At 44.1% G+C, this 15,999-nt stretch overlaps 1 protein-coding gene across 2 annotated transcripts in view; it reads left to right on the top strand.

The window, feature by feature from the left end:
• IMPDH1 (inosine monophosphate dehydrogenase 1) overlaps nt 1-15,999 on the top strand; it is a 49,211-nt gene that overhangs the window by 16,288 nt on the left and 16,924 nt on the right. For both annotated transcript variants that reach the window (XM_053608858.1, XM_053608857.1), the window contains exon 2: nt 15,901-15,993. In XM_053608858.1, coding sequence (XP_053464833.1) covers nt 15,901-15,993 — 93 coding nt within the window. The remainder of the gene's footprint in view (nt 1-15,900; nt 15,994-15,999) is intronic.

Genomic DNA, 15,999 nt, shown 5'->3' with positions numbered 1-15,999 from the left:
GGTTAAGCAGTTGGGCTCAGGGATCAGACTAATCAAATTTAAATCCTACCTCTGCCCCTTTATTGTGTGACCTTGGCATTAGGAAGGTGCTTTCCTTTTTCAAAAATACATAAATTTACCTTTTCTAAGTAAATTAAGTTAGGTCCAAACAATATAATTAGTATTTATGCCTTCACGACTTAGCCATTTAAAAAGAATAATACATATAAATTGAAAGAAAAAAACATTTATTTTATCCTAAAATTATCACGATTACTTACTAATGAGATATCTGTGCCTATTGGGCACTGTACTACTTCTCCAGCTTTGGAATAAAATTGAAGACAGCCACACTCATATCCTCTCCACTGATTTTCACGCTGAAAAATCCAGATTTGCAAAGACGTTCATTAGCAGGAATGTAGCGCCATCTACTGTAGAAATGATGAACGACCGTAAACTAGTGTAATAACTCGCACGGTGTCCGGCAAATGCCAAGTACTGTGCGGTGTTTCCCTGAAACATTTCCACTAGCATTGGAATCCCTATGAGTTCACTGTGGACTTGGAGCACTTTAGTGAACAGTTTGGAAATTTTAGTATCAGGCACTATCCAGGATCAGTTGGGCATTTTATCCCTTCTGTACCTTGGTCTCCTCACCCAAAACACAGGAATCGTAATACCCTGCTGATGGGATTCTCCTGAAGTCTCAATGAGAGGACGTTTATAAAGCCCCTACACAATGGTATTTGAAGAGCTACATTAGAAACACCCAATGGAAGAAACAACAACAACAACAAAAACCCCACACAAACTTGGGTTTGGAACCCAAGTACAGATGCTGATGTAATTGGTTGGAGAGGAGCCTGGGCTGGGGGGTTGGGGGGTGGGGGTGTTACTTCTTAATATACCCCAGGAGATTTTAATGTGCAGCCGGGTTGAGAAGCGCAGACCTAACACATACTAAATAAGTCTTTTAAAAATAAAAATAGCCAGGGTGCGGTGGCTCGCACCTGTAATCCTAGCACTCTGGGAGGCCGAGAAGGGCGTACTGCTTGAGCTCAGGAGTTCGAGACCAGCCTGAGTAAGAGGGAGACCCCCATTTCTAAAAATAGCCACGTGTGGTGCCAGGCGATTGTAGTCCCAGCTACTCCAGAGGTTGAGGCAAGAGGATGGCTTGAGTCCAAAAGTTTGAGGTTGCTGTGAGCTATGATGCAACAGCACTCAACCTTAGGGCGACTGAGTGAGACTCGGTCTCAAAAAAAAAAAAGTAATATTTTTTATTATGGCTAGGCAGAAAGAATCCAAACCCAAGTATGGGAAGGCCTGGTTCCAGAATTTCTTTTCCGTGTGGTCTTGGGCAAGTCACTTACTATCTGTTAACCTATGTTCTTCCATGTAAAATGGGGAAAATAATTTGTGTCCAGTTTCAAGTCACAAGATTATCATGACCTGTGAAATAATAACGTGTGAAACTTTTTAAACTGTATAGTACTGTACCAGTGCAAGGCATTTTTTAGAAGCAGATGTAGTCTCTTTCCTCAAAGAGTAATCTGGAAAGGCTTCCAGAAACCTAAGACACTGAAAACCACTGTTCTTTGATGGTCTGTGCATCGTAGAGACACCTGCTCAACCCCAGCAGTGAAGAGGGAAAGGGATACCCCTGGCTCACTCAGGGCCCTTTTGCAGGAGGTGAAGGTCAAGAGCCCACATGCTTAAGGAGTCACTGCAGTAGTGAAGAGTCCCAGAAAGGAGCAGCCCTGTCTCAACCCCAGCATGGGTTGAAGTACAGCCAAACCAATTTGTCTAAGTGAATACTTACAAATTTAGTTTATTTTTATTAGCCACTGTACCTTAATACATAAAGTAATTTAAAAACTTGGGAATTAAAACCAGAATCAAGGAGAAACCTCAGAGCACTCAAGCTAGACCTCCCATTTGATCCTGCAATCCCATTACTGTGCATCTACCCAGAAGGAAAAAATCCTTTTATCGTAAGGACACTTGTACTAGACTGTTTATTGCAGCTCAATTTACAATCACCAAAATGTGGAAACAGCCTAAATGCCCACCAACCCAGGAATGGATTAACAAGCTGTGGTATATGTATACCATGGAATACTATTCAGCCATTAAAAAAAATGGAGACTTTACATCCTTTGTATTAACCTGGATGGAAGTGGAAGACATTATTCTTAGTAAAGCATCACAAGAATGGAGAAGCATGAATCCTATGTACTCAATTTTGATATGAGGACAATTAATGACAATTAAGGTTATGGGGGGGAGGGAAAGCAGAAAGAGGGACGGAGGGGGGAGTAGGGCCTTGGTGTGTGTCACACTTTATGGGGGCAAGACATGATTGCAAGGGGGACTTTATCTAACAATTGCAATCAGTGTAACCTGGCTTATTGTACCCTCAATGAATCCCCAACAATAAAAAAAAAAAAAAACAGAATCAAGACTGTATATTGTAAAAACTGAAAGCTAATTTTTATTTTGTTTATGGTTCTTTGGCAATAGATCTTAGCAAAAGTTTCTCCAGAGTTCTTTTTAATTTTGACTTTGATTATTACATCTATATTCAAACTAGGCTTATATTCATCCATGCAGATTAGATATGCACATGTAATGAAATAGTTATTATAATAGGAGACAAAGCACCAGTTTTAGTGAATTAGCAATAATACCTCATCCTTTTACTCTGAACATAGCTTGAGTTCAAGGGAAATCAAGTTCCAGGCTCCCAGAGCTCTTTCTGCAGAGACTTTACAGAAATGCACAAGGCTTCTGTTTAGTTCCAGGTATAAGGGCAATATTATTAATATAATAGTTACCATTTATTGTATTCCAAGTGCTTCATTTTACAAACTGCTATTCCTCATAGCATGTTAACAGAGGTTACTAGCATCCTCATTTTCTGGAAAAAGAAACAACTCAGAAAGTCTGTCCATTGGTGGCACCCATAGCTCAGTAGGTAGGGCACCGGCCACATACACTGAGGCTGGCAGGTTCGAACCCTGCCAGGCCAGCTAAAACACCAATGACAACTGCAAACAACTACTTGGGAGACTGAGGAAAAAGAATCACTTAAGCCCAAGAGTTTGAGGTTGCTGTGAGCTGTGATGTTACAGGACTCTACCGAGAGTGACAGAGTGAGACTTTGACTCAAAAAAAAAAAAAAAAAAAAAGGAAGAAAGAAAGTCTGTTCATGGTTACACATGGGATGACTGGAGAGTTTCAGCCAGGCCTTCTGTCTGCCAAACTCATTATCATTCACTGTACTACTCAGTTGTTCTAGTTCCAATAACTTTGGCTGAGGGACTCTCTGAGACAAGTCCAAGGCCTCAGGCAGGACCATGCAGAAGTTCCTTTACCCAAAGTTTCCTGCTTCCTCCCACATGCTCTGCCCTGTGGCTTCATGACCTTGGGGTTCAGGGTATAGCTGCCACCTATTCCAAGAAATAGAATTAGGGTGTGACTAGATTAACAGGAATCCAGCAAATTGGCTTTTCAGCCCATTTATTGCCAGACTTAATGGGAACCATGTTTATAAGGCATGTGGTCCTTCCTGAATCTAGGTAGATGGGCAGCTTGAGGGCCTGTCTATATTGTTGCTGGGTCTCTGCACTCAGCCAAATCGTTCTGAGACAACTGTGAAAAGGGGGTTGAAAATCTCAGATAGGGTTAGTCTTCTAACCATGTTTATAAAAACCCCTTTCCACTTAGGTTGCCCTGCATCTTCTGAATAATCAACAGTGATTTCTAATGCATATAGCTCACATTAAAGCTGTTCACCCAATTTTTCCTCCTCTCTGCTCTCCAGCCATTTGAAAGGATTACACTCCCTGGTCCCTGGCCCCTTGTGATTATTGGATGTGGCCATGGATTACAATAGTTATGGCCAACGGGATGTTAGTGGAAGTGACATTTCACTATGAGGCTGGAGCATTTTATTGACTTTGTGAGATCTTCAGTGCTCTCTTCCCTCTGCCACAGCTAGTGGTAACGCTCCAGATAGTGGCTGCTCCAGTATCCTGAGTTTGACAGTGGCCCCATCTGACCCACAGTGGACATGCAGGATACATGAGAAATACGCCTTTGTTGTCTTGAGCACTGAGCAGTCAGGTTTTGTTGTTCTTCTTACTGACACTCAATAACCCAGGCTATCTGACTAGTAGAGCGTATTTAGTATTTCCCTGGCAATGTGCTCTCAGTTAAGGTGGAGTAAATGAATTGCTTAAAGAGCAGGGTGTGTAGTAGAAAGAGAAGAGATGGACAAAGTACAATTACATTTCAGCTCTGCCACTTCCAATATGTATGATTTTAAGTAACTTTTTAAAGCACACCTGTTGAATGGCAGAAAACAAACAAAAAACCCCTGACAGTACCAAATCCTGGGAAGGATACAGAGCAACTGGAACTGGGGGTGCAAAATGGTATGGCTACTTTGGAAAACAATCTGACAGTTTCTTATACAATTAAACATATGCTTACCATATGCCTCATCAAGCCCACTCTGATTTACCCAAGAAATGAAATCTTCATTTAACCAAAAACCTGTCCATGGATGTTTATAATATAGTGGCTTTATTCATAATTGCCCTAGACTGAAAAGCACCCCAAATGTCCTTCAGCTGGTGAGTGGACAAACAACCTGCTACATCCATGCAATGAACTGCTGCTCAGAATAAAAAGGCGGGCGCTGTGGATGCAGAAACCAGGCAAGTGAACTGCAGGGGCACTTCCCTACGTAAGAAAGGGCTCCAAAAGTGATATGATGTGATTCCATTCATAGCGCTGTCTGGAAAAGGTAAAATTATAGGAACAGAAAACATATTCAGGGTTCTCAGGATGAGGATCAAAGTGGGGGGGAGGGTGGCAGGACAGTTGATGACAACAGGGCAGTGTCAGGTAGTGAGGACTGTTTTATATCTTGTTTGCATTGACCATCACATGACTATCTATTGTCAAAACTAAGGACTGAATATTAAAAGGAGTGAGTCTTATTGTATGTAAATAGAAATTTAAAGTGAATTAAAAACCAGACATGAAAGGCCCCATATTTTTTGATTTCATTTATATGAAAAGTCCAAAATAGACAAATCCATAGAGACAGAAAGTAGATTAGCTGTTGCCAGGGGCTGAGGGGAAGGAAGGACAGACAGTGACTATGAATGGGTGTAGGGTTTCTTTTTGGGGTGAAAAGAATGTTGTGGAATTAGTAGTGATGGTTGTAAACCTTGTAAATATGCTAAGAACTAATGAATTATACACTTTAAAATAGTGAATTCTATGGCATGTGAGTTATATCCGAACATTTTAAAGTGAATTAAAAAATTTTTTTCTCAGCCAGTTTCTTCAACTATAATTTGTTTCGTTTTGTGTTGGTTTTTTTTTTTTTGAGATAGAGTCTCACTCTGTTGCCCAGGTTAGAGTGCTGGGATGTCAGTCTAGCTCACAGCAACCTCAAACTTCTGGCTTAAGCTGTCCTCCTGCTTCAGCCTCCCCGGTAGCTGGGACTATAAGCACCTGCCACAGTGCCCAGCTAATTTTTCTATTTTTAATGGAGACAGGGTCTCATTTTGCTCAAGCTGGTCTTGAATCCTGGAGCTCAAGCAATCCTCCTGCATGGGCCTCCCAGAGTGCTAGGATTACAGGCGTGAGCCACCACACCTGGCCCAGGATAAAATTAACCTTCTTCATAGGATGGTTGTTCATGTTGTAGAATACAGCACCATGATTATAGTGGATGCTCAGTGAACAGCCAGCCACCCAGGAGTCCAGCTTTGGCTGAATTGCTCTGTGAACACTGCAAAAATCCATTTACTTCACTGAGCCTCACAGTTCTCACTTGCTAAAATGAAGAGTTGGATTAGACGAATTCTCAGATCCTTCTCAATCTGCTAAGGACCTCTGTGGTACTCCGTGATCATGAAAACACTAAGAATAATGACTTGTGTTTGCGTAGTTCTTGCCCTCTTTCGAAGCATTTTCAGTTAACTTACTTCATTTGTTATCTCACCCCACATTTCATATGTTCTATCCTAGTGACAGTCTTCAGAAAAATGTGTGAGCTGAGGCTGCAGTGTGACAGGGCCAGAGCAGGGGAAGATGACATACTCCCCCAGTAGGTCCCTGGCACAGAGTTGCTGCAGAAGCCCCTGTCTGCTCATGAGCAACCACCCCCCGCCAGGACAAGTGCCAGGCCCTGCTCCTGTGCAGCATGCAGGGCGACAGTGGCAGAACTTGGAGTGTACGTGATGGGCTTATCCCAGATGTCCAGGCTTGACCCTCCCCCTGCTGGCTCATGCTACGAGGGGCCATAGAACCCACTCTTACAGCCTGCGATGATGGCAGTTTTCCAGACCACGTCCTACACTACCCTCTGTCTTGGGAGAAGTATTCTTGATTTCACTGAACAGGGCAGTATCTCACAGAGCTTCAAGACTGCAAATGTGATGTATTTTTGCCATTTATCAGCATGTGAAGAGGGAGCCTTAGGGCATCCTCCTTCCCTCCTCCTCCTCGCTCTCTCTCTCTGACACACACACACACACACACACACACACACACACACACACACTCTTGGGCATGCCTGGGGGGGTGGAGTGGGATTGGGTCAGTGGTTCCATAGCCTTAATGGGGGTAAAGACCACATAGGACTTATAACAAGGGGTGATAGCAGCATGAAAGATGCTTCTTGTGAACCCAACAAGATCTCACCTGGCCTGGAGCATTTGCCCCACCCCTGTATTTCAAGGGGTAGAAGTATCCTCTGCTCCCCTCTTACCCCCAGGTGGCTCTGGGCTGAGCTGCAGGCACACCTGTGGGAGGGAACATGGTGCTATGGGTCAGTCAGGAGGCCCAGGTCTCCAGAAAGGAAACCCTGAGGACCGAGGGGTGGAGACAGGAACATGAGTACTTCCCCTTGGGCGTCCCCTTGAGGGAACCAGTGGGTACAGGAGGGAGATACAGCAGCTGTGGGAACTGTGAGGGTCTCAAGACCTGGGAGCAAGGTGGGAGGTGCCACCTCCTAAGGTGCCCTTGAACTGATCAGGCAAGTCGGAAGCAACCCCTGGGGTGGAGGGAGGCTTGGGGCAGTGAGGTGGGCCTGAAATAGCCCATAGCCTGCCCTGGACTGGGACCCTACCCTTTCCCTACTTCTCCCAATGATGGGCCTTCACTCCAGAAAGAAACTCCAGTCCCCCTCTCTTTCCCTTACCTCTGTTCTAAAACACAGCAGCCTGCTTGTGCCCTATGATCTGGCAGGAGACAGGGGGAGGCAGGACCTAGGCAGGCAGGGAGGGGGGGCCTATTGCCCTTCTGAACCTGGAACATCTTCTTCTTTCTGCCCTCCTGGTACTCTTTGGACTAAAATATACCCCCCGCAGCAATTCCCAGGCCAGGCAATGCACAGGCCAGGCTGGGGGCCCACCCTGGTGTCTTGGGCCCAACACTGCAGTACCAGCACCCCATGTCCCTCTGCTTTCAAGCCCCAGGCAAGAGGCAAGAGTGGGTTGGGGTGAAGGCCAGGGTTTGTTGTCGCTCTGATAATGTCAGGGCCTCTTAGGCAAGAGAAAAGTGCAGCTTGCACATTGCTTACATTTTTCTTATGAGGCCACACTGGGAAATGATTGGAAATAAAAACAAGGGAGGGTAGGCACTGTGGCCTCAGAGACAGGCTGTTGGTGTTCCCTGAACCCCTAGGGGTGAGGGGAGGGTACTGCAGTGGGGTCCAGGGCAGAAGGTGCTGTGGGCCTGGGAGGAAGGAATTGCTGGGTCTTGGCCTGGACGTTCCTGGATCAGGGACTCCCACAGTTGCCCCAGCTCTGCGTGAGCCCAGCTTCTCCTTCAGAGGAGGTGCAGAGGCATGCACAGCTAGGCAGAGCATGGCAAAGCTTTCAGGCCACTGTGGCCCCACTTACCTTTGGGAGATTCCTTCCAAGACTCTCAGTGGATGCTTGAAACCGAATCCTGTATGTACTAGGTGTGTGTTCTTTTGATCTGATGATCCAGATGGCTCCTAAGGGACTAATATGCAACCTGTAGACAATATGCATATGCTGGAAAAAGGAATGATTCATGACCTGGGCAGGATAGAGCGGGATGGCTTGAGATTTCACCCTACCGCTCAGAAGGGCACATAATTTCAAACGTACAAATTGGTTTTATCTCTGAAATTTCCCATGTAATACATTTGGACCTTGGTTGATCGCAGGTAACTAAAACTACAGAAAGCAAAACTTCAGATAATAGGAGACTACTGTATTTAAGCCATATAGATCAGGGCTGGGACAAGGAGGGGTGCTGGGGACACTGCTTCCTCCCATCAGCCCCATCCTGGGGAAGTGGGTGGCTGGCAAGGGTGGAGAGAGACCCAGACTTGGAGCCCTGCCTCCTGCATGGGCCTGTCATTTCTATCTGCTAAGCAGGAGTCAGGGTGGGGGGCAGCCTCCCAGCAATCTAGATGATTCCTTCCCCAAGTCCCATTCCCCTCTGGCCTAAAGCACTTGCAGTTACACTTTCTTTTTTCCTGCCCTTCATTCTCCTTTTCTCTCTTTTCTGACACACTCCAGGCTGCTTTACCTTAGGGTCCCTAAATGCAGAATGGAGAGTAGAGATACTAGGTAGTCAAAACAGACTTTCAGGAACTGAAGTTGTGTAATAATTCCCTAGGGATCTTAACTGCTCCCTTCTTCTCAGATTTGCAACAGCCTTTGCCTCAAAGTGTCTGAGTGAGAAGTTCCCAGCCAGGGGATGTTTCTCCCCTACTGGCCCTGCCCTGGCAATGCTGAACACCCATTGTCCTGGCTCCCTTTCCCCCTTCCCCACCACTGATGGATCCCTGACTTCTTCATTTGCATTTTAGCCGATCAGAGCTGTTCTGTTGCTATTGCATCAGCCAGTTCACTGATGTTCCATACTAATTGTGTGTCTGTGCTCTTTAGGATGTGATTGCATTTTCAATCAGCCTTTCTCTCCATTCCTTGTGTAGGAAGTGTATGTTTCTATAGGGTGGCCTTTCAAATAAAGAGACAGTGATATTCTGAAGGACTGCTGGATGTGGGACAGAAGAAAGCCTTTGTTTGGGCGATACCTGTGAAGGTTCTATTTGGCTCCTGCTGGCTGGTAGCACAGGGTGAAGGTCAAGGCTCAAGTGAGGTAGATTACACTGGGGGAGGGTCATGCCTGGGCAACAGGTGGACTGGCTTCTAACCCCAGCTCTGGGATGATCACAGAACCTTCTCTTAAGCTTCCTATGCTTTGGTTTCTGTCACCTGGAGTAACATTACCTGCCTGGCCCAACCCACAGGCTGTGGAGTGACGGTGATATGCCACCCAGGGTGGCCTCCTAGCTCACACCACCTCAGCATTTTGCCCATGTTTCCTCCTCGGAATGTTCTCTCTAGTCTCCCTCCCTTCCTAGATCCTAACTCCTCTTCAAAGACTCAGTATAATTTTTTCTCCTCTGTGGCACTGTCCCTGAATGGTGCAGCTGATAGTGTTGTGTCTCTTCTTTCAACTTCTATTACACTCATAGTTGGCACTACCCAGTGAGCATGTAATTCTTATATCAGGATTTCTCAACTCAGCACTGTTGACATTTTGAGCTGTATAATTCTTTGTTGTGGGGGTTACCCTGTGCATTCTCAAATGTTCAGCAGCAATGTTAGATGCCAGCAGCACCCCTTCAGTGACAACCCAAGTGTCCCCAACGTGGCCAAGTAAATCCTGGGGGCAAAATTCCTCCCAGCTGAGAATCACTACTTTATGTTGTTATTTAACTTTTAATGTTTCATTTCCCTGCCTAGATTCTGTTTTGTGCCCTCGCATGCCTAGTGCACTGTTACACATATCATGTGCTTCATAACTATCTGTTGAACAAATCGATATGCTCTTTTCAAGCGTTAAAGGTACAAGTAGGCTGAGTACAATGGCTCATGCCTGTAATCCTAGCACTCTGGGAGGCTGAGGTCAGGAATTCAAGAACAGCCTAAGCAAGAGCAAGACCCTGTCTCTAAAAAAAAAAAAAAAAAAAAAAAAAAAAATAGCTAGGCATGGTGGCATTCACCTGTTGTCTAGCTACTAGGGAGGCTAAAGTAGGAGGATTGCTTGAGCCCAAGAGTTTGAGGTTGCAATGAGCTATGATTCTTCCACTGCACTCTAGCTCTGGTGACAGAGTGAGGCCCTGTCTTAAAAAGGGTGGGAAAAGTAGAAGTTATAACTATCTTTAGGCCTAGGTTACACTTTTATGAGTTGGAGACATTCACATTTGTTTCTAGGTAATCAGTGTACTCTCTTCCCACAATTAGATGATGAAAGTACTTGTTAGTAATGGACTTTGCTGTGTCTACTGCAGAAATTTTGTTATATTGAATGTAACCACAATACTGTAGTCCTAGTTACTTGGGAGGCTGAGGCAAAAGGATCACTGTAGCCCAAGGGCTTGAGGTTGCTGTGAGCTATGATGATGCCATGGCAGTCTACCAGGTTAATGGAGTGAGACTGTTTCAAAAAATAAATAAATAAATGTAACCATAAAAAAAACATTTCCAAGCTAAAATCCACCTATTTCGTTGATATTTGTTTACTCAGATCAAAATCTGAATCAGAAAATAATCTGAACCTTGCAAAGGCCCCTGTGATGAGCTGTGGCTTGTGTTAGGTTCCCCGCTGATGTGTCAAGTTCTGTGAGCTAGAAGAGAAAAGAAAGTCACTAGGAAGATATTTAGAAGAACCCCTGTCCAGGAAGTCTCTCTGGTTTTCCTTCCAGGTTGGACTATCTCCCTCTTTTTGATCTTCAGAGATCTTCATTTGTGCCTCTCCCCCTCTTTTGGCTCAGCCCAGGCAGTTAGAGTTGTTAGAAAGGGCTCAAGTGTTAGAATAAACAGGCCGAAGGACTTACCCCAGCTCCAACAATCATCATTGTCTGACTGTGGACAAACTGCTTAACTTTCCTGAGCTTCCGTTCTGTTGCCTGAGAAATAGGCATAAGAAATGGGATGCAAAGTGCCTAGCCTTCCATCTTCCCATATTGTGGGTAACTCAAGGGCAAGAACCATATCTAATTCCTCTTTGGACCCCTCTAACACCTAACGTGGTGCCTTGCCCATCGTAGATATTCCATCAAGTTTTGATAAAAGGATGCAAGAGAAGTCTGGAAGATGAGGGAGTGCAGACAGATTAGTGCCTGAACCGACCACCACCCCTCTATCTTATAGCCCCATGTTAATTGCATCTTATGTCTGTAACTATACATATATTAGTTTTTCTTTTCTTTTTCTTTTTTTTTGAGACAGAGTCTCAAGCTTTCACCTTGGGTAGAGTGCCATAACATCATCATAGCTCACAGCAACCTTTAATTCTTGGGCTCAAGTGATACTCTTGCCTCAGTTTTTTGTATTTGTAGTAGAGACAGGGTCTCTCTCTTGCTCAGGCTGGTCTTGAACCTGTGAGCTCAAGCAATCGACCCACCTTAGCCTCCCAGAGTGCTAGGTTATCGGGGCAAGCTACTGCCCCTGGCCCTGTAACTATATTTCATTCAAGTTGGAAAGGACTTGCTACATAGTCTTAACCAATACTCTCATTTCTTAGATGAGGAAACTGAGGCCCAGTGAGGATACATAGTTCTTTCATATACAAAAGATCAGTCCCTTGTTCTGATGCCTTTAAGAAGATTAAAAACTTCGGTGTTTTTAATCTAGCTAGTTTCTTCCCATAATTCCTCTAGACCAAGATCTCTCAATCTCAGCACTATTGACATGTGGGGCCAGATAATTCTGTTATATAGGGCTGCCCTGTACAGTGCAACAAGTTTAGCAGCACCCCTGGCCTCTACACGCTAGAGCAGTGATTTTCAACCAGTGTGCCATGAAACATTTTAAAGATAATTAATTGAATTATCTTTGAAAGAAGTTCAAAATATGATAAGTATATTCTTTTTTTTTTTTCTGATCAACGCAATTTAAGTGTGCTGTGAAAGTTTAAATATAGGTTCGAGTGTGCTGTGAGATAAAAACATGTTGAAAAACAATGCACTATGGGTGGCGCCTATGGCTCAGTGGGTAGGGTGCCAGCCCCATATACCAAGGGTGGCGAGTTCGAACCCGGCCCCAGGACAAACTGCACCAAACAAATAGCTGGGCGTTCTGGTGGGTGCCTGTAGTCTCAGCTACTTGGGAGGCTGAGGCAAGTGAATCACCTAAGCCCAAGAGCTGGAGGTTGCTGTGATCCGTGACACCATGACACTCTACCGAGGGTGATAAAAGTGAGCCTCTGTCTCAAAAAAAAAGAAAAGAGAAGAAAAACAATGCACTAGAGGCTTCTAATACACCCTTTCTCCCCCTAGATATTATCAAAATTAAGGGGCTCTTTTCATTCATTCATGTCTACTAGTATTCATATTAATGAATGAGTACTAAGCCCCTTAGTCTTGACAATAAAAAGTGTCTCCATACATTGCCAAATGTCCCACAGAGAACCACTGGTCTAGATATATCTGTAGGTACAATCCTTTCATATAAAATGCTGAGGTCCTCAGGTTATTTCTTCATAATATAGTTGTTTTAATGAATAGTTTGCTGGCAAATCTCATTTGTAGCCAATAAGCTCTGCAGATAAGACAGAGCTGCTCTGTAGCGAGTGCCAGGTCTCATCACTACTCAAGCCCTCTCATTATGTCATTACGTATGTGTGTTCATTTATTTATCATATTCTGCCTACTTTTAGGAGCCTTTAAAGTGGTCCTAACTCATCTCTATTTTGGAACATCTGGTCATGTCTGTGCATTGCCCAGGCATCTGGGCTGTGTGGAAGTGTGTCCGTCCCTGTCAGAACCCTTCTCACATTGTATTCTGATTTTTCCTGTCTGTTTTTTTTTTCTCTGTCCCACTGTATTTTAAGACCCACAGTAAAGGGGCGGCACCTGTGGCTCAGTCGGTAGGGTGCCGGCCCCACATACCGAGGGTGGCGGGTTCAAACCCAGCCCCGGCCAAACTGCAACCAAAAAATAGCCAGGCGTTGTGGCGGGCGCCTGTAGTCCCAGCTACTCGGGAGGCTGAGGCAAGAGAATCGCTTAAGCCCAGGAGTTGGAGGTTGTTGTGAGCTGTGTGAGGCCACGGCACTCTACTGAGGGCCATAAAGTGAGACTCTGTCTCTGCAAAAAAAAAAAAAAAAAAGACCCACAGTAAAAACAATGACCTTCTTGTTCACCATTGTATTCTTAGCATCTAGTTGGCACATGGGAGGTGCCCAATAAACATTTGTTGAATGAGTATGTAATAAAAGTTATATATTTTATTTATAACTGTGGGTCAAAAATACAGAAATTAGCTACTTTGTACCCTAAAATACAGCTTACAGCTTATTTATTTTAGTTTACAATAATCATTGCTTGTGTTTATTAAGAGCCTCCTTGGTACCTTAGCATGTGTTATCTCACTTCACAAAGCAGCCTTATCTTAAGGCTCAGAGAGAGTTTATGGCTTGGGCGATTATGTAGTAAGAAGCCCCTATTTGGACCTAGGCTTCAGGACCTAACTGCAGGACCTGGGCCTAGTCTGCCTTGATATATTAGGATTATTTTTAAAGTTCATGAAAAATGCATACTTTGAAAAAACAATGCATGGATTTCAAAATTTTTTTGCACCAATATAAACTCCTACTAACTTGTTAAAACATTTCTGAATAGGATCTAGTCTGAGGCACTGAGAAGGATAAGATATTAGTATGAAAAGAGCACCTATCAGAACATGAATTCTGCTAAAATTGAAGCAAGAACAGACATTAAATTTGTGGCGAAATCATTGGTGCTTTAGGAAAAATTTATGGGGACAATGCCCCAAAGAAATTGGCAGTTTACAAATGGATAACTCGTTTTTTTTTTTTTTTATCTGAATGTCTATAGCATCTTTATTTGAATAGCTCCTAAATGGAAACAACCTGAATATCTTCAGTGGGCCAGTGGAGAAGCATATTGTGGTATATCCATAAATGGATAACTCATTTTAAGAAGGGACAAGATGATGTTGAAGAGGAAGCCTGCAGTATCAGACCACCAGCATCAATTTAAAAGCAAAAAATTAACCTTGTTTGCACACTAATTAGAGCAAAATTATGATTAACAGCAGAAACAACAGCCATAGCCATCTAAATCCACTCAGCTTACACAATTCTAACTGAAAACTTAAAATTGAGCAAATTTTCCAAACCATGGGTGCCAGAACTGTTGCACCAGATCAGCTATAGACAATCAACAACAGAGCTTTCAATGTAGATTTTGAACAAATGTGATCAATATCCTGAAGCGTCTCTTTGAAGAATTGTAACTGGAGATGAAACATGGCTTTACCAGGATGATCCTGAAGACAAAGCACAAAGTGATGGCTACCAAGAGTTGGAAGTGGTCCAGTTAAAGGGCAAGCAAAAAAGTCAAGAGCAAAAGTCATGGCAACAGATTTTTGTGATGCTCAAGACATTTTGCTTGTTGACTTTCTGGTAGACCAAAGAAAAACAACATCTGCTTATTATCAGAGTGTTTCAAGAAAGTTAGCCAAAGCTTTAATAGAAAAACACCTGGGCGGCTCCACACCTATGGCTCAAGCGGCTAAGGCACCAGCCATATACACCTGAGCTGGCGGGTTCGAATCCAGCCCGGGCCCACCAAACAACAATGACGCTGCAACCAAAAAATAGCCGGGCATTGTGGCAGGTGCCTGTAGTCCCAGCTACTTGGGAGGCAGAGGCAGGAGAATCGCTTGAGCCCAGGAGTTGGAGGTTGCTGTGAGCTATGATGCCAGAGCACTCTACCCAGGGTGACAGCTTGAGGCTCTGTCTCAAAAAAAAAAAAAAGAAAGAAAGAAAGAAAAACACCTGGGAAATCTTTACTAGTGAATCATTCTCCACCATGACAATGCTCCTGTTCGTTCCTCTCATCAAATGAGGGTAATTTTGTGAACACTTTCATGGGAATCATTAGCTATCCACTTTACAGTCCTGATTTGGCTCCTTTTGACTACTTTTTATTCCTTAATCTTTAAAAATATGTAAAGGGCACCCATTTTTTTTCTGATTGAATTGACATGGTTAAATTCCCAGCACACTCAGTTCTTCAGGTATGGGCTAAATGGCTGATATTATCACTTACAAAAATGTCTTGAACTTGACAGAGCTTATGTTGAGAAACAAAGTTTATTTTATTTACTTATTTATTTATTTTGAGACAAGGTCTCATTTTGTACCTGGCTAGAGTGTAGTGGTGATGTCATACCTCACTACACCCCCAAATTCCTAGGCTTAAGTGATCCTCCTGCTTCAGCCTCCCAAGTAGCTGTGCCACCACACCCATCTAATTTTTCTATTTGTTGTAGAGATGGAATCTTGCTCTTGCTCAGGCTGGTACTTTAATCTTTTAATTCAAATTCCTATGAACTTTTTTTTTTTGAGACAGAGTCTCACTTTTTCACCCTGGGTAGAGTGCGGTGGCATCATAGCTCACAGCAATCTCAAATTCTTGGGCTCAAACGATTCTCTTGCCTCAGCCTTCCAAGTAGCTGGGACTATAGGCACCTGCTATAATGCCAGGCGATTTTCAGAGAGGGGGGTCTTGCTCTTGCTCAGGTTGGTCTCGAACCTGTAAACTCAGGCAATCCACCCAGGTCGTCCTCCCAGGTTGCTAGGATTACAGGCATGAGCTACTGCGCCCGGCCCAAACTTTTTATTTTTATTTTAAAATTGCTTTTGACACAGCCTTGCTCTGTTGCCCAGGCTGGAGTGCAGTGGCATCATCATAGCTCACTGCAACCTCAAACTTCTAGGCTCAAGCGATCTTCCCCCGCCTCAGCCTCCCAAGTAGCTGGTACTACAGGCATGCACCACTTTGCCTGGCTAATTTTTCTTTTCTTTTCTTTTTTTTTGGAGAGAGGGGGTGAGGAGACAAGATCCCAGGAGAACCCCTGCCTCTGGAATCACTCCCCGCTGCTTTCTTCAGACTGGACTAGGAGAACCTGGAAGGTCTGG

This window comes from Nycticebus coucang, chromosome 11, assembly GCF_027406575.1.
Source record: "Nycticebus coucang isolate mNycCou1 chromosome 11, mNycCou1.pri, whole genome shotgun sequence".
NCBI lineage: Eukaryota > Metazoa > Chordata > Mammalia > Primates > Lorisidae > Nycticebus > Nycticebus coucang.
Note: the sequence above shows the minus strand (reverse complement) of the source record. Positions and strands in the feature narration are given on the sequence as shown.